Source organism: Pseudophryne corroboree, chromosome 5, assembly GCF_028390025.1.
Source record: "Pseudophryne corroboree isolate aPseCor3 chromosome 5, aPseCor3.hap2, whole genome shotgun sequence".
In the NCBI taxonomy this organism is placed as follows: domain Eukaryota; kingdom Metazoa; phylum Chordata; class Amphibia; order Anura; family Myobatrachidae; genus Pseudophryne; species Pseudophryne corroboree.
In genome coordinates this window covers 627896411-627918768 of record NC_086448.1, presented here as the reverse complement: position 1 = coordinate 627918768, position 22358 = coordinate 627896411, and the positions used below count along the sequence as shown (strand labels likewise).

The 22358-nt window shown below is 45.4% G+C and overlaps 1 protein-coding gene across 1 annotated transcript in view; it reads right to left on the bottom strand.

Moving 5' to 3' along the window:
- Nucleotides 1–22358, bottom strand: part of COLEC12 (collectin subfamily member 12) — a 266695-nt gene that overhangs the window by 5331 nt on the left and 239006 nt on the right. The window contains exons 6-9 of the mRNA XM_063923568.1: nucleotides 8526–9020; nucleotides 6385–6521; nucleotides 5068–5177; nucleotides 2887–3032 (exon numbers count right to left, since the gene is read on the bottom strand). Of these exons, the coding sequence (XP_063779638.1) occupies nucleotides 2887–3032; nucleotides 5068–5177; nucleotides 6385–6521; nucleotides 8526–9020 (888 nt within the window). The remainder of the gene's footprint in view (nucleotides 1–2886; nucleotides 3033–5067; nucleotides 5178–6384; nucleotides 6522–8525; nucleotides 9021–22358) is intronic.

Below are 22358 nucleotides of genomic sequence, written 5' to 3'. Positions count from 1 at the left end.
ACGGTACGGAAGGCCACTGCTCTACCTACCTCTGTGTCGTCAAGTATACTATCCATCTAGATTCTATACCTGTGGTGCATTTTAGTTTTGCAGTTTGCTGACAGTGACCACCAGTATATATAGCAGTACGGTACGGAAGGCCACTGCTGTACCTACCTCTGTGTCGTCAAGTATACTATCCATCTAGATTCTATACCTGTGGTGCATTTTAGTTTTTCAGTTTGCTGACACAGTGACCACCAGTATATATAGCAGTACGGTACGGAAGGCCACTGCTGTACCTACCTCTGTGTCGTCAAGTATACTATCCATCTACATTCTATACCTGTGGTGCATTTTAGTTGTGCAGTTTGCTGACACAGTGACCACCAGTATATATAGCAGTACGGTACGGAAGGCCACTGCTGTACCTACCTCTGTGTCGTCAAGTATACTATCCATCTAGATTCTATACCTGTGGTGCATTTCAGTTGTGCAGTTTGCTGACACAGTGACCACCAGTATATATAGCAGTACGGTACGGAAGGCCACTGCTGTACCTACCTCTGTGTCGTCAAGTATACTATCCATCTACATTCTATACCTGTGGTGCATTTTAGTTTTGCAGTTTGCTGACACAGTGACCACCAGTATATATAGCAGTACGGTACGGAAGGCCACTGCTGTACCTACCTCTGTGTCGTCAAGTATACTATCCATCTAGATTCTATACCTGTGGTGCATTTTAGTTTTGCAGTTTGCTGACAGTGACCACCAGTATATATAGCAGTATGGTACGGAAGGCCACTGCTGTACCTACCTCTGTGTTGTTAAGTATACTATCCATCTAGATTCTATACCTGTGGTGCATTTTAGTTTTGCAGTTTGCTGACAGTGACCACCAGTATATATAGCAGTACGGTACGGAAGGCCACTGCTCTACCTACCTCTGTGTCGTCAAGTATACTATCCATCTAGATTCTATACCTGTGGTGCATTTTAGTTTTGCAGTTTGCTGACAGTGACCACCAGTATATATAGCAGTACGGTACGGAAGGCCACTGCTGTACCTACCTCTGTGTCGTCAAGTATACTATCCATCCATACCTGTGGTGCATTTCAGTTGTGCGCAGTAAATATAGTAGTAGGCCATTGCTATTGATACTGGCATATAATTCCATACATTAAAAAATGGAGAACAAAAATGTGGAGGTTAAAATAGGGAAAGATCAAGATCCACTTCCACCTCGTGCTGAAGCTGCTGCCACTAGTCATGGCCGAGACGATGAAATGCCATCAACGTCGTCTGCCAAGGCCGATGCCCAATGTCATAGTAGAGAGCATGTAAAATCCAAAAAACAAAAGTTCAGTAAAATGACCCAAAAATCAAAATTGAAAGCGTCTGATGAGAAGCGTAAACTTGCCAATATGCCATTTACGACACGGAGTGGCAAGGAACGGCTGAGGCCCTGGCCTATGTTCATGGCTAGTGGTTAAGATTCACATGAGGATGGAAGCACTCATCTTCTCGCTAGAAAAATGAAAAGACTTAAGCTGGCAAAAGCACAGCAAAGAACTGTGCGTTCTTCTAAATCACAAATCCCCAAGGAGAGTCCAATTGTGTCGGTTGCGATGCCTGACCTTCCCAACACTGGACGGGAAGAGCTTGCGCTTTCCACCATTTGCACCATTTTTGAAGTGCCATCCTGTCTGACACTGCAGTGCCACTCCTAGATGGGCCAGGTGTTTGTGTCGGCCACTTGGGTCGCTTAGCTTAGTCACACAGCTACCTCATTGCGCCTCTTTTTTTCTTTGCATCATGTGCTGTTTGGGGACTATTTTTTTGAAGTGCCATCCTGCCTGACACTGCAGTGCCACTCCTAGATGGGCCAGGTGTTTGTGTCGGCCACTTGTGTCGCTTAGCTTAGCCACACAGCGACCTTGGTGCGCCTCTTTTTTTCTTTGCATCATGTGCTGTTTGGGGACAATTTTTTTGAAGTGCATCCTGTCTGACACTGCAGTGCCACTCCTAGATGGGCCAGGTGTTTGTGTCGGCCACTTGGGTCGCTTAGCTTAGTCACACAGCTACCTCATTGCGCCTCTTTTTTTCTTTGCATCATGTGCTGTTTGGGGACTATTTTTTTTAAGTGCCATCCTGCCTGACACTGCAGTGCCTTTCCTAGATGGGCCAGGTGTTTGTGTCGGCCACTTGTGTCGCTTAGCTTAGTCACACAGCGACCTTGGTGTGCCTCTTTTTTTGTTTGCATCATGTGCTGTTTGGGGACAATTTTTTTGAAGTGCCATCCTGGCTGACACTGCAGTGCCACTCCTAGATGGGCCAGGTGTTTGTGTCGGCCACTTGTGTCGCTTAGCTTAGCCATCCAGCAACCTCGGTGCAAATTTTAGGACTAAAAATAATATTGTGAGGTGTGAGGTGTTCAGAATAGACTGGAAATGAGTGGAAATTATGGTTATTGAGGTTAATAATACTATGGGATCAAAATGACCCCCAAATTCTATGATTTAAGCTGTTTTTTTAGGGTTTTTTGAAAAAAACACCCGAATCCAAAACACACCCGAATCCGACAAAAAAATTTCGGTGAGGTTTTGCTAAAACGCGTCCGAATCCAAAACACGGCCGCGGAACCGAATCCAAAACCAAAACCCGAAAAATGTCCGGTGCACATCACTAGTTTACACACACACACACACACACACACACCAAAAAATCCCAAAAAATAACTATAAAGAAAAGAAATATGTGACTCTCCTGAGGCCTCGGAGTACAAAGCTAAAGGCTGGTAGGTCATTCTTTGGCTTGTAGTTCCACATGACTGATAATCCATATGTTCTGTATCTCTGTTGCATATGATAAGAATAAATATAGAAATGCCTTCTATATCTTACCTTTGTCTATGTCTTTCTCACAAATAAAGTTATTAAAATCATCACAATGGAAGTCATTCCACAAGCCTGAATATATTAACCCAGCACAGTTTTCCCCAGGTCCCATTTCAGGTGTCCAGTTGTCAGGTTGCCCGACTTTCCAATTCCTGTAAGCCAATAGTATACATAAAATTAGAAAATGCTTAACAATTCAATGATCAAAAGAATAAAGACAATGTATAGCTTGTCAAAAGTCTACTAAACCTAACAGAGAAGCTGCTGTATACAAAAGAGTTTAATAATATAGTGTACCCATATCAATTTAAATAATTAACAACTGCCCACGAATAAAGTGGATGTCAGGTCTATAGGGCATATGTATCAAAGCTTGGAGAGAGATAAAGTGCCAACCAATCAGCCCCTAACTGTCATGTTAAGGACTGTGTTTGAAAAATGTCAGGAGCTGGTTGATTGGTACTGTGTCTCTCTTCACTTTATCTCTCTCCTAGCTATATGAGGTAATTATTACAATAAAACGTTTATTCTCTTTGTTGCACTTTGTGCTAGTGCAGATCGTTCTTGTTTTTGTATCTTTAGCTGATTGTCTATGAACTATGCAAATTATTAGAGGTTCAGATACGTGTGTTCTCCACCATTTGGAGAACACATGTACTGTATCTCCAAATGGTGGCTGCCATTTATGTGTGTATTATCAATTGCTAGGCTGAAATCACATTTTTGTTGCTTTGGTAACACTAAGCGGTTTCTTTTTCATACAGTATATATATATATATATATATATATATATATATATATAAAACATTACCTGAATGAGATTGCCCTGCTATAGCCCAGTTATGCTGCTTTAGTAGTGACAAGTGGAGAAATATTGAGGAAAAATTAGCAGGAAAAAGTACAGAAATCAGGTTAAACTAGCAAAAGAGGGGTCTTATATGAGTTAGCCTAGCCATAAATCATTATGTTTAATCTGACTTTATACCAATTTGTTTCCTACAAAAAACTAACCCTAAGTACCAGGTATAATATTTGCGAATGCAAAGTTGAGGTAAAAGTGGCACAATGAAACAATGAGTAGCAAAACAGAGAAATAAGTACGTAGCACAGGAATCACAACAGATGTCTTCCGCCATAGAGCGAAAAAGGGGTACATGTATATTTGTTCCCAGTCCTGTCTAGTGTACAGCTGTATCGTCATACATCTAGCCTCAATACGCCATGCAGCGCAAGATGTCTGGCGTGGATGAGCCACCAAGACCCATGAAACTCTATTAATGTTGGGCGTCTTTTTTTTGCAGACAATGCATGTTATTCACAATGCAATGCAACTGGGATGCACAAAGAGACTGTGTTGATTAATTTGATATATGACACATGTATATTGTGTGTGACTGAGTCTATGTATTGAACAGAACAGAACTTGTACTGGATAAAAGCGCAACTGCTACAATGTAGCAGTTTGTATACAGATTCAGAGACTCAGTAGCACACAGATATACATGTGATATATATTACATTATTCAGCACAGTGTCCTGGTACGTCCTAATCACATTGCTTTGTGACTAAGACTCATTTTTATGCCGATTCTTAAAGATTCACGAGACCTGGCATGCCACGGGGAGCTGTTTGGCGTGACTGCAGCAAAGATGTATGAGGACATATCTGTAGTTTGTCTTATGTGGGAGGCAACAGTGCACGTTCTGTGCTTGTAGATTCTAGTGTGCCAAATTATTGACAGACATTATGGTGCATACATCTGTTTGCAGAACGTATCTCATGTGTACTCGCACTGCACATGCTCCATACCTGAATACATCATACCCTCCAACATGACCCATTTTATTAGGTACAAAATGCTCTGTTCCTGGCTTTCTTCCAGTGGTGGCTCCAGAGATGAGACTGCAGCACAGTCCAAAATTCAAACAGGGGAGCCACACCAACTGCTGCCAAAAAACACTACCAAACATCACTGGCCAGGACTCACTGACAGTTGGTGTGGCTCCCCTGTTTGAATTTTGGACTGTGCTGCAGCCTCACCTCTGTAAGTGCCACTGGCAAGAAAAACCAGGAACAGAGCATTTTGTACCTAGTGGAATGGGTCATGTTGGAGGGTATGATACATGAATATGCGTGGTGCAGAGATGTATACATTTCAATCATCATAGGTGGGATCCAATACATACGTGAATATTGGTATAGTACCATCCAGCCACTTCCATACGTTTTCTTCTTCCTTATCAGTCAGTCCAATCCAAAAATTCCCTTTGCCACTTGATTGTTTCTTAATAAATTGCTATGAGGAAAAGAGATATTTACATATTGATAAATAGTCATAACATATTAGCATTGTTCTAACATATTGGCTTTCCTAAGCAAAAGGGGAGCCCACATAACAGTGAGGACTGGGTGGAAGAATCATCCCCAGTATTATGACTGCAAGAGAAAAACGGTTCTGACCACGCATCACAGGCGTATGGCCATACCTCATGGGGGCGTGCCGTGAGTCACAGGGAGTGGCCTCATTGCACGTCCTGTCCCTCTGCCTGTGGGAAGAGCAAAATGCCAGGAGATGGAGCTTTTAGGTGTAGTCCATAGGTTGCAATGGCAAATGTCATCTGAAAATAGCCTGAGCTACTGAGGCCAAACTTCCAAAACCGGAGATGGTAAATTTGACATTTTCGCAACCACCATAGAAACCTAAGGGTGCTGCTTATATGGCTCAAAATGGGGGATTGCAACAGATATCCTTAGCTCCGATGTTCCTTGTTTTTGCGCCAGACTGCAAATGTGTACGCAATTGTGAATACGTTTGTGATGGCTCTGGTGGGCGTCTCTTTTCATGTCAGGGTGGCAACTTCACTTGCTAACATTAACAGCTCCGTAGCCTAGAAGATCGCAATTGTATTTGTGTACAGACATGAATTAGGTCCACTGTGCAGCTCTGCTCCTAAGTGGGGATTGAGTGAAGGATGGAAAGCAGCATGGTTCTAATATCATGACCATGTGTTTGTATTCATTTTATTGCAGAACATACCTGTATCTTAATGCCCGTTACCACTTCTGAAAGTCAGTGTACAAATGAATTCAAAGTAAGCAACACAAACTGTATGTACAGGTTCATTTGCTTACAATATTTTGGGAAATTAGCATAAAAGTGTATTTGATAATATGTAAGAGTGTTTGCTAAACACATAAAATGAATGCCTATGGTGAAGAGAGCAGAAAAATAAATGTAATGTAAACAAGTTATATTATTAGCACTTGGGGGATATAAACTTCAACAAACAACATGAGCAGACATCTCCCTAAATATTGTCACGTAGAAGCTGCTTGAGAACTGCACAATGGCTCAGGTTTGAGCATGAGGTGTTATTACAGCCGCCCTCCTGCTGGCTCTTACTTCCTATACCAACAAGTACTGCAATGGATTATACAGCTGCTCACGCTGCTGTTTTATAGCATATATGCCAAATGACTCCCCTTCCCACAGTGAGTCTTACTTGTTCTTCTTTACTTTCTATGACCACTAACATAGCCCCTTTTTCTTCACAGAAAAGCTTTGCATCATCAAATATATCCTTTCCACTTGAGAAATAGTAACATTTGTCAGTGAAGTTCCTCCACTCATATGGGCAACCTAAAATGAAGATAAAATATATATAAATCATCTTGTATGATTTATATGCAGGTTAGTTATGCATTTTACAAACAAATAATACATCAGATTAAATATATTTATCAAACTGGGGCAATATATTAGCATATCAAAATTATAGGTCTGAGTCTCTGGGCAATGGTCACCACTGAAGGAATGATATTTTGGGGTAGCAGCTGCCTATTTAGAAGAAGATAAAAAACTGCAAGAAATGCAGCCACGGTCCACAAGTTATATTCTATCAGATGACATCCTCAGCCAAGGGCAACTGTCCCAGAGTGCTGCAGCTTCTTCTCATCACTGTGTATGTATCCTTCTGCATGTAATGAGCTCTCAAAGTCTGACCCTAAAATATAAACATATCCTCCTGCTTCCTGGCAGGTTAGTAGGTTATTGGATGTGCTTAGTGATCTGGTCCCTCAGTCTGTCTGCTAGGTCCCTAGTTCTAATATCTAAGGTCCTAGTTTCTATTTGCTGTTGCTTACCTGGATTATCGGAGTCTGTCCTAACAATGACAACTGTTTCTATTTCCTCACAAAATGATGCACATGTTCTACTTTTACGTTTATATGGAGACATGAGGATGATGGTGTAGGACAGGGCATGCCCAGATGGCATTGCTCCGCTACAATAGGCACTTGATCGTTTTCAGACCCAGGCCAATGTGGCCCTTAATTAGGTCCTGATTGAACATATGACCATGTAAAGAGCATATCTTGCATATAGAGAATGTTCCAAAAATGACTTATGCAAGTACAAGCAATGCAGTCACACGCCCTTTTGATCAGGAGAGAAAGAGCGGGGATGTGATGGAGTGTAGGCAAAATTCGGGAAAGGTATGTTCCTTAAATACGTCTTATGCATACCTGCACATAAGTGGATACATGCTCATTAGGAGGTGTAACTGATGCAACTAATATGGGGCAGGTTCAAGTGCTCGCTGTTGGCAACAGCTGGTAGCAGACCAGGTACACATGCTACAGACACAGTGCCAGGCTTGAGATGCATCATGTATATGGGAAAATGCACAATTTCTATGTGCAGGCTTCTTTTGAGCAATGTAGGCACAATCTACTTCCAACCATGCATCAGCACTGTAGTCTGGGTGAGAAACTATGGAAAAGAGTTTTCAGTGCACTCATTTCACTGCAGGATTTCTGCATTCAGATTACCGTAGGTTACACCGATTTAGAGATGTGTCCTCATACATCTAGCCTCAATATGCTATGCGACTAGGATACATAGGGAGGTATCCAATTGGGTGCGATCCATTTTCGGTGGATCGAAATAGCCATATATCTAAATTTTTGACAGATGGTCATTATCGCGGTATCCAATTAGGGTCTGTTTCGATCACCAAAAAACAGACCCGCAATCACCCGAAAAACAGACCTGTGATCACACAAAACCACATGGGATCGCGGATAAATCCCCGATCCCATGTGTTATCGCGGGGCCGGCAGCAGTTTATCGCGGATTATGCTTTGGGTGCCTGATACACACTATGCGATAATACAAACGATATAGCTCTTTTCACCCTTCTGAGCGATATCATTTGTAATATTGCCAGGTGTGTATGCACAGGTCGTTAATGATATAGCCATCATCTCTGCATGCAAGCTCAGTTTGGACTATATTATCCAAAACTGCATGTTCGGCCCGGCGATGGGATGACGTCACTGAACGATATAGTTAGCGATATCGTTTAGTGTGTATGCACTATATCGTCTGCTCGGGAGTCAAGGGAAAGCACTAGGCGATATCGCTCATGGAGCATATTGTCTAATGTGTACTTTACTACAAGAATGTAATGTTTCTCCCCCAAGGATGTTACCAGAAGGGGTGCTATTATTAGTGGTCAAACAAATTATCATGCTTGTTTTACCATATTAACACCATTTAATTTGACCACTTTATTTTAGTACTTTGTGTAATAGTGTTAGAAAGAAAAATAGTAAATAGAAATAAAATTCCTTTTTTTCTTACCAGGCACTGAAGGGTTTATTGTGAATTCTGGTGTGGAAACATCATGCAGTGATAAAGATCGTACAACATCTCCAGGAGGTCCAGGTGGTCCTCTCGGCCCTTGCAAACCAGGTAATCCAGGTACGCCCGATGGCCCTCTAAGGCCGGAAAGGCCAGGTTCACCTATGGCTCCTTTAATTCCTTGTGGACCTGGGGGCCCACTCGGCCCAGGTGATCCAGCAATTCCAGGTGGTCCTGTTAATCCAGGTTCTCCTCTAGGTCCTGGTTCGCCACTTTTTCCAGGTGATCCCCTTTGACCCTTATTTCCTTGTGACCCTCTTGAGCCTTTTGAACCTTTTTCTCCTGGAGGGCCCATTGATCCAGGAGGGCCTTTTTCACCAGACGGTCCTGCTGGCCCTTGTTCTCCTTTATCTCCAGTCTGTCCTTTTGGTCCCATGGGCCCCATGAGACCTGGGGGCCCTCTCTCACCTTTGGGTCCTCTAGGACCTGGTGGTCCTGAAATGATCATATAAATTATTTACTAATGCATTTATGAAACAAAGTAAATGCAGTGAAACCAAACTATAAATGTTTTACAGTTTCTAAATTTAATGATATTTACTTAAAAATAACAAATACAATTTTACTATACTAATTATGCTGTATTGAAAAGCTACCATGATGGAAGGTATGTAAAATGTCCTAAAAGGTATACCAAATTGTTTTAGCTGTTTGATAAGCAATTTGTTTGTCATATTTTTTTTAAAATAAATTCTTTATTTCATTTTGTTTTAATAAGGCAGTCATCACAAGATGCATACAGTGTTAACATAAAATATCCATTCTGAGATCACAGATATACAATGCTATAACAGTTGGCATCATTGGTACTGTAGTGTATTCTAGGGAAAAAAAGCCCAGTCCTAGCAAGCACTCAGTTACAGTGTATCGTTCAGATCTCCGATGAATAATATGCAAACATCAACAAATATAACAACTACCTTTAAAGGGAGGAAATATAAAACAAGACAAGGGATTAAGTGTAGGGTCTAAAAGGGAAAGGAAGAGGGAAAGGGATGGGGACACTAAGAAAGATCAGGCAATCAAAAGTACTCCGTTGTCTATCAAGAGAATCGGCTGATGAGAGTATAAATTTAGTAATTTACTGGGCACTGTGGCACATAGGTGACATAGGACTGGGTAGATTTCAATTCCATTCAGCTATACCAAGTGGCTACAAAATCTGAGCGTTTTTCCAACGCTGAGTGAACAATGTCTTCCATGGACATATAAAAGTCGACCCGCTGAAACCATTCCCAGGTTTGTTTGTCATAGTTGATGGGGAAAAAAATCACTCTACTTAAAAAAATAAGATTTTAAACCTACCGGTAAATCTTTTTCTCCTAGTCCGTAGAGGATGCTGGGGACTCCGTAAGGACCATGGGGTATAGACGGGCTCCGCAGGAGACATGGGCACTATAAAGAACTTTTAGTATGGGTGTGCACTGGCTCCTCGCTCTATACCCCTCCTCCAGACCTCAGTTAGAAAACTGTGCCCAGAGGAGGTGGACAATGGGGGTGATTCCGAGTTGTTCACTCTCTAGCTGTTTTTAGCAGCATTACACACGCTAAGCCGCCGCCTACTGGGAGTGTATCTTAGCATAGCAGAATTGCGAACGAAAGCTTCGCTAATTTTCTCGTAACGGTTACCCCGCAGTTTCTGAGCAGCTCCAGACTTACTCAGCCATTGCGACCAGCTCAGTCCTTTTCGTTCCTGGTTTGACGTCACAAACACACCCAGCGTTCGCCCAGCCACTCCCCCGTTTCTCCTGCTACTCCCGCGTTTTGGAACTCGAACGGCTGCGTTTTTCCGCACACTCCCATAAAACGTCCAGTTTCCGCCCAGAAACACCCACTTCCTGTCAATCACACTACGATCACCACACAGCGATGAAAAAGCTTGGTGATGCCGTGAATAAAATACCTAACTTTTGTGTAAATTAACTAAGCGCATGCGCTCTGCGAACATTGCGCATGCGCAGTTAACGGATAATCGCAGTATAGCGAAAATCGGCAACGAGCGAACAACTCTGAATGACCACCAATACGAGGAAAGGATTTGGTTAATCCAAGGGCAAGATTCATACCAGCCCACACCAATCATACCATATAACCTGGAATATACACAACCAGTCAACAGTATGAACAAAAAAAACAGTATCAGTCAAAGACCGATTCCAACTGCAACATAACCCATATGAAAGCAATAACTATATACAAGTCTTGCAGATTTAGTCCGCACCCAGCATCCTCTACGGACTAGGAGAAAAAGATTTACCGGTAGGTTTAAAATCTTATTTTCTCTTACGTCCTAGAGGATGCTGGGGACTCCATAAGGACCATGGGGTTTATACCAAAGCTCCAAACCGGGCGGGAGAGTCCGGATGACTCTGCAGCACCGACTGAGCAAACGCAAGGTCCTCCTCAGCCAGGGTATCAAACTTGTAGAACTTTGCAAAAGTGTTTGAACCCGACCAAGTTGCTGCTCGGCCAAGTTGTAATGCCGAGACGCCTCGGGCAGCCGCCCAAGAAGAGCCCACCTTCCTAGTGGAATGGGCCTTTACTGAATTTGGTAACGGCAATCCAGCCGTAGAATGAGCCTGCTGAATCGTGTTACAGATCCAGCGAGCTATAGTCTGCTTAGAAGCAGGAGCGCCAACCTTGTTGGCTGCATACAGGACAAACAGAGCCTCTGTTTTCCTAACCCTAGCTGTCCTGGCTACATAAATCTTTAAGGCCCTGACTACATCCAGGGACTTGGAGTCCTCCCAGTCCCCCGTAGCCACAGGAACCACAATAGGTTGGTTCATATGAAAAGAAGAAACCACCTTAGGCAAAAACTGAGGACGCGTCCTCAACTCAGCTCTATCCGCATGGAAAATTAAATAGGGGCTCTTGTGGAACAAGGCCGCCAATTCGGACACCCGCCTTGCAGATGCCAAGGCCAATAACATGACCACCTTCCACGTGAGAAATTTTAATTCAACTGTTTGAAGAGGTTCAAACCAGTGAGACTTCAGGAAGTTTAAGACCACGTTAAGATCCCACGGTGCCACTGGGGGCACAAAAGGTGGCTGGATGTGCAGCACTCCCTTCACACACGTCTGAACCTCTGGGAGAGAAGCCAATTCTCTCTGAAAGAAGATAGACAGGGCCGAAATCTAAACCTTAATGGAGCCTAACTTCAGGCCCATATCCACTCCTGTCTGTAGAAAGTGGAGAAAACGGCCCAGATGGAAATCTTCAGTAGGAGCATTCTTGGCTTCACACCAAGATACATACTTCCTCCAGATACGGTGATAATGCTTTGCCGTCACCTCCTTCCTAGCCTTGAGGAGAGTAGGTATGACTTCCTCCGGAATACCTTTCTCAGCTAGGATCCGGTGTTCAACCGCTATTCCGTCAAACGTAACCGCGGTAAGTCTTGGAACACACATGGCCCCTGCTGAAACAGGTCCTCCCTGAGAGGAAGATGCCACGGTTCTTCTGTGAGCATTTCCTGAAGATCTGAGTACCAGGCCCTTCGAGGCCTGTCTGGGACAATGAGTATTGCCTGCACTCTCTTTAGTCTTATGAGTCTCAATATTTTTGAGATGAGAGGAAGAGGAGGAAACACATAGACCGACCGAAACACCCATGGTGTCACTAGGGCGTCTACTGCTACTGCCTGAGGGTCCCGTGACCTGGCACAATACCTCCGAAGCTTCTTGTTGAGGCGTGACGCCATCATGTCTATTTGAGGAATTCCCCAAAGACCTGTTATCTCTGCAAAAACTTCTTGATGAAGTCCCCACTCTCCTGGATGGAGATTGTGTCTGCTGAGGAAGTCTGCTTCCCAGTTGTCCACTCCCAGAATGAAGACCGCTGACAGAGCGCTTACGTGATTTTCGGCCCAGCTAAGAATCCTGGTGGCTTCCGCCATCGCCACTCTGCTCCTTGTCCCGCCTTGGCAGTTTACATGAGCCATTGCTGTGACGTTGTCTGATTGAATCAGAACCAGGAGGTCCCGAAGAAGATCCTCCGCCAGTCGTAGGCCGTTGTATATGGCCCTTAATTCCAGTATGTTGATGTGCAGGCAAGCCTCCTGGCTTGACCATATTCCTTGAAAATGTCTTCCTTTTGTAACTGCTCCCCATCCTCAGAGACTCGCGTCCGTGGTCACCAGAACCCAGTCTTGAATGCCGAACCTGCGACCCTCTAGAAGGTGAGCACTCTGCAGCCACCACAGGAGAGACACCCTGGCCCTGGGGGACAGGGTTATTTTCTGATGTATTTGTAGATGAGTCCCGGACCACTTGTCCAGAAGGTCCCACTGAAAAGTCCTCGCATGAAACCTGCCGAAGGGGATGGCCTCGTAGGCTGCCACCATTTTTCCCAGAACTCGAGTGCATTGATGAACAGACACTCTTTTTGGTTTTAGCAGGTCTCTGACCATGTTCTGGGGATCCTGGGCTTTTTCCAATGGAAGAAAAACCCTCTTTTGTTCCGTGTCCAGAATCATGCCTAGGAACGATAGCCGAGTCGTTGGAACCAATTGCGACTTTGGCAGATTGAGAATCCAACCGTGCTGTTGCAGCACTTTCAAGGAGAGCGACACGCTCTCCAGCAATTGTCTCTCGATCTCGCCTTTATCAGGAGATCGTCCAAATATGGGATAATTGTGACTCCCTGTCTGCGCAGGAGCACCATCATCTCTGCCATCACCTTGGTGAAAATCCTCAGGGCCGTGGAAAGCCCAAACGGCAACGTCTGAAACTGGTAATGACAGTCCTGTACAGCGAATCTCAGGTATTCCTGATGAGGAGTGTATATGGGGACATGAAGGTATGCATCCTTTATGTCTAGTGACACCATAAAATCCCCCGCTTCCAGGCTGGATATGACCGCTCTGAGTGATTCCATCTTGAATTTGAACTTTTTCAAGTACAGGTTTAAGGATTTCAGATTTAAAATGGGTCTGACCGAACCATCCGGCTTCGGGACCACAAACAGGGTTGAATAATGCCCTTTTCCCTGTTGAACCAGGGGAACCTTGACCACCACCTGCTGTTGACACAGCTTTTGAATTGCAGCTAACACTACCTCCCTTTCCGGCGGCGAAGCTGGCAAAGAGCAGCCCCGACCTCTTCTGGCCTTATGCGACCAAAAGGAATGCATCTGATACTGTGGAGTTTTCTTTTGCTGTTGGGGAACAAAAGGTAAAAAGGTAGATTTACCCACGGTAGCTGTGGCAACCAGGTCCGCGAGCCCTTCCCCAAACAACACTTCACCCTTGTAAGGTAAAACCTCCATATGTTTCTTGGAGTCTGCGTCACCCGTCCATTGGCGGGTCCATAGAGCTCGCCTCGCAGAAATAGCCATGGCATTGGCTCTGGAACCCAGCAGCCCAACGTCTCTTTGAGCGTCCCTCATAAATAAGACCGCGTCTTTAATATGAGCTAATGTTAATAAAATGGTATCCCTGTCTAGGGTATCAAGGCCATATGACAAGGTATCCGTCCATGCTGCAACTGCGCTACATACCCATGCCGATGCTATTGCCGGTCTGGGCAAAACACCTGTATGCACATAAATAGACTTTAAAGTAGTCTCCTGTCTGCGATCAGCAGGATCCTTGAGGGCTGCCGTGTCCGGAGACGGTAGCGCCACCTTCTTGGACAGGCGCGTCAAAGCCTTATCCACCCTGGGAGAGGATTCCCAACGCATCCTGTCCTGAGCAGGGAAAGGGTACGCCATAAGAATCCTTTTGGGAATCTGCAGTTTCTTATCTGGAGTTTCCCAAGCTTTTTCAAACAACTCGTTCAACTCATGAGAAGGGGGAAAGGTGACCTCAGGTTTCTTCTCCTTATACATGCATACCCTCGTTTCAGGGACAGAGGGGTCATGTCACAACTGAGGGCTGGAGACCGTGACTGGGAGCCTCAGTTGTAGGGGCTGACGGGTACTTGACTTTAGGAGGAGCTGTGCGACTCCTGGACATGCGTATTGACAGCAGCAAAGAATGCCCGAGGGCGTGACCACGACAACTGGGAATTCCTTAAGTGCTTTTATTAAATAAAAAGTCAAATAACATGCAAAAGAATAATAGAAAGTCACACGTGATAATTAGGTTCACAATCGGTAAAGGCCAGTAACCTGGAATATGGAAGAAAGTCCTGTAAACAATAAATGAGGCTGGGGTTCGCTGGAAGATGAGGAATGAAGCTGGGGTTCGCTGGAAGATGAGGAATGAAGCTGGAGTGCGCAGGAACTGAAGAATGAAGGATGATTACTGCAAAGCAAAAGTTCAAACACAGGAATCCAAAGTAGGCTGTAGGGGGTTAACACTGGAGAGTCGGGTTACACAGCAGAGTGTAATCAGGGAAGTCAGGCTGGTCTGCAGAATGGAATTGCAGGAGAAAGTCTGTAGTGAAGCTTGTAGGCTGGAAACACTGTTGACAATGAAAGCACTGACAATCTTTTGGGAGCTGGGACCGGATATTTATACCTGCTGCATAGCAGGGATTGGCTGAGCAATTATGACAAGACTCCAGCACCGTGGATAGGAGGAATAATGTCATGTGACTGGAGTCTAACATGGCTACGCCCATGAACAAACAAAGAAGGGGAATTAAGTACTACAGGAAAGGTGTAACACTGGCGATGTAGGCCGCAGTAGCAGAATAACATGCGGCGCGCGGCGGTCAGCGAGACAGGAGTGGCAGCAGAGGCCCATGGAGGACGTACATCCAGAAGGGAAATGGTGTCTCAGTATCCGGATCGTGACAGTACCCCCCCTTTTAGGAGTGGCCCCAGGACACTTCTTAAGTTTACCTGGCCATCTGGAATGGAACTTCTGGATGAAGACTTGTGCCAACTTGGAAGTGGGGAATCCATGACAGAATCCATCGAGGGATGAGCCCACGGACGATGAGGAACAGACAAGGAAACCAGTTGCCTAGTGGGTGACTGGTGGGGTACTTTGTGCTGGGCACATTTTGGGCAGGAGGCCACAAATTCAGCAATGTCCTTTTTTAGGGTCGGCCACCAATTTGACCTGGAAACGAATTTTAAGGTCTTGCGTATGCCCGCGTGTCCGGCAAAGCGAGAGGAATGTGCCCAATGCAAGAGCTTCCTCCTGAAAGCCAGCCTCACAAAATTTTTCCCTGGAGGGGGCATAGAGTCCATCCTCACTGCGGAGAACGCCACTGGATCAACAATATAATGCTTGACAGTAGACTCAGACTCATTTTCTTGCTCCCAGGAGCGGGAAAGGGCATCAGCCTTGTGATTCGGTGACCCTGGACAAAACTGTAGTTTGGAGTCTTGGCACGGAGGAGACAGGACATCAGAAGACTTGTAGGAGGATAGGCGAACTGGAAGCTCTTTTTGGAGACAGGTCTCAGAGCAGGAAGGACCCCATGCCAGGATACGGGTCGACTTCCAATCAACTTGAGGATTATGCAGACGTAGCCATGGAAGGCCTAGGACCACAGGATGGGTGGCCCTGGGGATAACCTGGAAAGAAATCAACTCTGTATGCTGATCCCCTACCTTCAGACGGGTAGGTAGGGTCTTGGAGGTAATCACCGCATCAGGAATCCTACTGCCGTCCACGGCAGTTAGAGATATCGGTGATGACAGTCTCTCAGTGGGTAGAGACCACTGCTTAACGAACCTCTCTGTAATAAAATTTCCGGCTGCTCCAGAATCCAATAAGGCAGTGAGATTCTTAGTACGCTGAGCCACCTGCAGAGAAACGGAGAGATTGCAGTTACTTGGAAATGGAGAGAAATTCGTCACTCCTAGCTGGTCTTCTCCTTGGTGGGCTAGGACTTGAGGTTGTCCCGGACGCTTGGGACAGGACTTGATAACGTGAGAAGATTCGGTACAATACAAGCAGAGACGCTCAGCCAGACGTCTACTACGCTCTGCCTGAGATAAACGAGAGCGACCTATCTGCATAGGTTCCTCCCTAGACGGAGATGGCTGACGAGGAATGGAAACAGTAGGAATCTTGGGAAATGTGGATCTTCCTCGTTCAACAGCCCTTTCACGGAACCGTAAATCGACCTTAGTGCAGAGGGAAATGAGCTCGTTTAACGTTAAAGGTAAGTCTCTAGCAGCGAGCTCATCTTTGATACGCTCGGATAGCCCTCCCCAGAAGGCTGCATAAAGAGCGTCATCATTCCAGGAGACTTCAGATGCCAAGGTCTGGAATTGCACCAAATACTGACCGACAGTTCGCGTCCCCTGACGCAGTCGAAGGATCTCTGAAGAGGCTGATGTCACTCGACCTGGCTCATCGAAAATTCGTCTGAACGTTGCCACGAAGTTTGCATAGGATGACAACAGGGCATCAGACCTTTCCCATATAGGTGAGGCCCAGTCTAGAGCGGCTCCACTGAGTAGAGAAATAAGGTATGCCACCTTAATGCGGTCAGTAGGGAAACTGCTGGGTTGCAATTCAAATTGGATCTCGCACTGGTTTAGGAAACCCCTGCAGGCTTTAGGGGATCCATCGTATTTAGCAGGAGTCGGCAGGTGAAGATAGGGAGCAGGAACAGGTATGGTGGGTGGGGACACCACCGGAGGCGCTGGAGTCGGCACACTGGACGCCCCTGATCCACGGAGGGCTGCTTGAATTTCATCCAGCCGGGAGGAAAGGTCCTGGAGACAGCGACCAACATGGCCTACAGCAGCCTCCTGACGTTCAAGGTGGGTTGCCAATTCTTGAAATAGCCTAAGCGCTTGGGCCTGGTCTCCGGCTGGATCCATTTGGTCAGTGTTTACTGTCACAACTGAGGGCTGGAGACCGTGACTGGGAGCCTCAGTTGTAGGGGCTGACGGGTACTTGAATTTAGGAGGAGCTATGCGACTCCTGGACATGCGTATTGACAGCAGCAAAGAATGCCCGAGGGCGTGACCACGACAACTGGGAATTCCTTAAGTGCTTTTATTAAATAAAAAGTCAAATAACGTGCAAAAGAATAATAGAAAGTCACACGTGATAATTAGGTTCACAATCGGTAAAGGCCGGTAACCTGGAATATTGAAGAACGTCCTGTAAACAATAAATGAGGCTGGGGTTCGCTGGAAGATGAGGAATGAAGCTGGGGTTCGCTGGAAGATGAGGAATGAAGCTGGAGTGCGCAGGAACTGAAGAATGAAGGATGATTACTGCAAAGCAAAAGTTCAAACACAGGAATCCAAAGTAGGCTGTAGGGGGTTAACACTGGAGAGTCGGGTTACACAGCAGAGTGTAATCACCAGGGAAGTCAGGCTGGTCTGCAGAATGGAATTGCAGGAGAAAGTCTGTAGTGAAGCTTGTAGGCTGGAAACACTGTTGACAATGAAAGCACTGACAATCTTTTGGGAGCTGGGACCGGATATTTATACCTGCTGCATAGCAGGGATTGGCTGAGCAATTATGACAAGACTCCAGCACCGTGGATAGGAGGAATAATGTCATGTGACTGGAGTCTAACATGGCTGCGCCCATGAACAAACAAAGAAGGGGAATTAAGTACTACAGGAAAGGTGTAACACTGGCGATGTAGGCCGCAGTAGCAGAATAACATGCGGCGTGCGGCGGTCAGCGAGACAGGAGTGGCAGCAGAGGCCCATGGAGGACGTACATCCAGAAGGGAAATGGTGTCTCAGTATCCGGATCGTGACAGGTCATCTGTGATATGCAAAACCTCTTTCATTGCAATAATCATACACTGAATACCTTTAGCCACCCTTGGGTGCAATCTTGCATCATCGTAGTCGACACCGGAATCAGAATCCGTGTCGGTATCAGTGTCAGCTATTTGGGATAGGGGACGTTTTTGAGACCCAGACGGGCCCTGTGACCTAGACCAATCCGTGGATTGACTCCCAGCCTTTTCCCTGGACTCTACCAGGTCCAGTCTCTTATGTAATGAGGCCACAGTTGCATTTAACATATACCACATGTCCATCCATTCATGAGTCGGCGTTGCCGACTGAGACACACCACTCATTCGCTCCACCTCCTCCTTGGACGAGCCTTCCGCCTCAGACATGCCGACACGCACGTACCGACACCCCCCCCCACACACAGGGATATATCTAAAAGGGGACAATTCCCCAACAAGGCCCTTTGGAGAGACAGAGAGAGAGTATGCCAGCACACACCCAGCGCCTAGTTAACACTGGAAAATCACCAGATAGCGCTTTTCTTATGCACAAACAATGTGTAAAACTCACTGCGCCTAGAAATTGCCCCCCCCCCCCCCTCTTTTTCAGCCCTCTGTCACCGAGTTCAGCAGGGGAGAGTCCGGGGAGCCAGCTTCTCTGCAGCGTTCTGTGGAGAAAATGGCGCTGTTAGTGCTGAGGGATCAAGCTCCGCCCCCTCCAGCGGCAGGCTTCGGTCCCACTTCAACATGTAAAAAATGGCGGGGGATCTTTACATTTACTGTCTCCGCAGCCTAATGTACCCAGAAAAGCCATACCCGAGGTTTATTGCTGCCCAGGGCGCCCCCCCTGTGCCCTGCACCCATCAGTGCCTGTTCCGTGTGTGTGTCTTGTGTGGGAGCAATGGCACGCAGCGTTACCACTGCACGCTTACCTCAGTGAAGATCTGAAGTCTTCTGCCACCTTGAAGCCTTCTTTTCTTCTTATACTCACCCGGCTTCTATCTTCTGGATCTGCGAGGAAGACGGCGGCGCGGCTCCGGAACGAACTGCGGGGTGAGACCAGCGTTCCGACTCCCTCTGGAGCTAATGGTGTCCAGTAGCCTAAGAAGCAGAGCCTATCACTTAAGTAGGTCTGCTTCTCTCTCCTCAGTCCCACGATGCAGGGAGCCTGTTGCCAGCAGTGCTCCCTGAAAATAAAAAACCTAACAAAATTCTTTATTTAGAGAAACTCTGGAGAGCTCCTCTGTAATGCACCCTATCTCCTCTGGGCACAAAATCTAACTGAGGTCTGGAGGAGGGGCATAGAGGGAGGAGCCAGTGCACACCCATACTAAAAGTTCTTTATAGTGCCCATGTCTCCTGCGGAGCCCGTCTATACCCCATGGTCCTTACGGAGTCCCCAGCATCCTCTAGGACGTAAGAGAGAAAAAAATAGCCAAAAAGGTAACTCTTATATCAAATCTGTCCAAAAATGTTTGAAAATAGAATGACGTATACCCTGGTTTATCCCGAAATGAAAACCTTATCGCTGTCATAGGCCAGTGTCCCAATTCTTTACATTTTCATCCTGCTTCAGTTTCATAGGAAAATACACGATGTTGTCCCTCGCTTGCCTGGGATATTTTTCCACTTTCTGACACCCCCCCCCACTCTTTTTTGCCTCCTCTTTCTCCACCTCTTACTCAGTCTCTCACTTGATTTTATTATATAGATTATCCTTAGCATTGCCTTTTTATTTTCAACTTTATTAAAGTACTTTTTGGCAGTGCCCTCTGCCAGAATTGAGTGCCTGGTACTATACTTGTAATTTGATTGCTGAAAATGACCAATGTAAAATATCCTCAAAATAGCTCACACAAGAAGAATACTTAAAATATAAAAAATAAATAAATAAAGGTCTGCAGGAGGAATATTTGCTTGGATTGGAATGCGCACAAAAAAAGGTAGTACTTTACTTGCTGCGACCCACAATACCCACAATTAATATTGATTATACAGAAAGTTACTTTTTTTTTTTTAACTACAATTAATTGTATATTTTTTGGTGTTAGAAAACGTCAGATACAGTGTACTCATCTTTCATGTAAACAACTGTTTTACCAATATTTCAAGGCTAGGTGCAATTCACCAAGAATGGAGAGCCACATATCGGTGACCAATGTTTTTTGCCAACTTACTCCTGCCTCTTGCCATGTGATCCCTCTCTAGTGTTATTCTCTATCCTGCTGCCACGCTAGTAGAGCCCCTTTACAACTCATCGCCCACCCTTCCCAGAGAGACATCATGTCTCTCAGTCCCTGCCGGAGACGACGGGGTGGTGGAGCACACGGGGCAGGCAGCTGCAGCGCTGCATGTTGTAATGTATATGTTGTAATGTATATTGTACATTACAGCGCCCAATGTGGCAGCTGGCAATGGCGCATACATAGGCAGGTGATCGGTGCACCCACAGGGCAAATGTGCTGTGTGCTCAGCATCATCTGCACCACCCTAGTTGCGTCCCTGCTTTTTGGTATGTTATCACCTTTTCACCTCTACAGTTTTCCTTCCCTGAATGAGGCCTGTTCCTTTTTCCTTATGTCTATAATGTTATACCGTTTTGGTTGTGAATAATATTGTGATGTAAATTGTCTGATTTTCAGGAGCGTTTGTGTTTTCATCATGAGGTGGGGCCTAATTCAGACCTGATCGTAGCAGCAAATTTGTTAGCAGATGCGCAAAACCATGGGGGTCATTCCAAGTTGATCGCTAGCAGTTTTTAGCAGGAGTGTATTTTAGCTTAGCAGAAGTGCAAACGTTTTTATCGCAGAGCGCCTGCAAAAAATGTTTGTTTAGTTTCAGAGTAGCTCAAAACCTACTCAGCGCTTGCGATCACTTCAGACTATTCAGTTCCGGATTTAACGTCACACACCCGCCCAGCGTTCGCCCAGCCTGCATTTTCCCTGGCATGCCTGCATTATTCCGAACACTCCCTGAAAACGGTCAGTTGCCACCCAGAAACGCCTACTTCATGTCAATCACTCTGCGGCAACCAGTGCGACAGAAATGCATTGCTAGACTCTGTGCAAAACTGTATCGTTCATTGTGCCCGTATGTCACGCATTACGCAGCATATGCATGCGCAGAACTGCCATTTTTTAGCCTGATCGCTGCACTGTGAGCAAATGCAGCTAGCGATCAACTCGGAATGACCACCCATGTGCACTGCAGGGGGGGGGGGGGGGCAGATATAACATGTGCAGAGAGAGTTCGATTTGGGTGGGTTATATTGTTTCTGTGCAGGGTAAATACAGGCTGCTTTATTTTTACACTGCAATTTAGATTTCAGTTTGCACACACCCCACCCAAATCTAACTCTCTCTGCACATGTTATATCTGCCCCCCCTGCAGTGCACATGGTTTTGCCCATCTGCTAACAAATTTGCTGCTACGATCAGGTCTGAATTAGGCCCATGGTACGTGATGGATCAGTAAGGGAAACAACCTTAACAAATATATTAGAAATTTGACTGTTCAGCGTCATTTAAAAAAACAAAACAGTTACGAACTCTCCATCCATATTAAAAACAAAACCCCTGGTATCCGTGCCTTCAAAGTTTTATCCAGTGGAATCAAGGGGCAGTCACTTAGACATCTTTTATAGCCTGGTTAAGCATGACTTTAGAAAGATAAAAATCCAACCAAATTTCCCTAACGCCAACCTTAACAAATTTCACAACTAAAGACAACCAATAATTATAAAAACAGCAGATAAAGGAGGTGCGGTAGTGTTGCAGGACAGAGAAACCTACTGTACCTCGCCGAAGCCTCCAAGATTTTAAATGACAGGGACACATACTGTACTGTATATCAGACTCTCAAGTGACCCTACTGGTCCATATCTAGAAGAACTATCTGGTTTACTTAATGGATCAAGGAAAGACAATCTTATCTGTCAAGACCAGTTTAATTATTTGTTTATAACACATCCACAGATCCCTGTGTTTTATCATCTTTCTAAGGTTCACAAGGATAAAAACTGTCCACCAGGAAGACCCATCATTTCTGACCTCAAATTTATCCCATTTCATCGACCTTAAGCTACAGCCATATGTTAAAAACTTAAGGTCTTAACTTAAAGACTCAACTGGTTTGCTCTTGGCACTTAAAGATT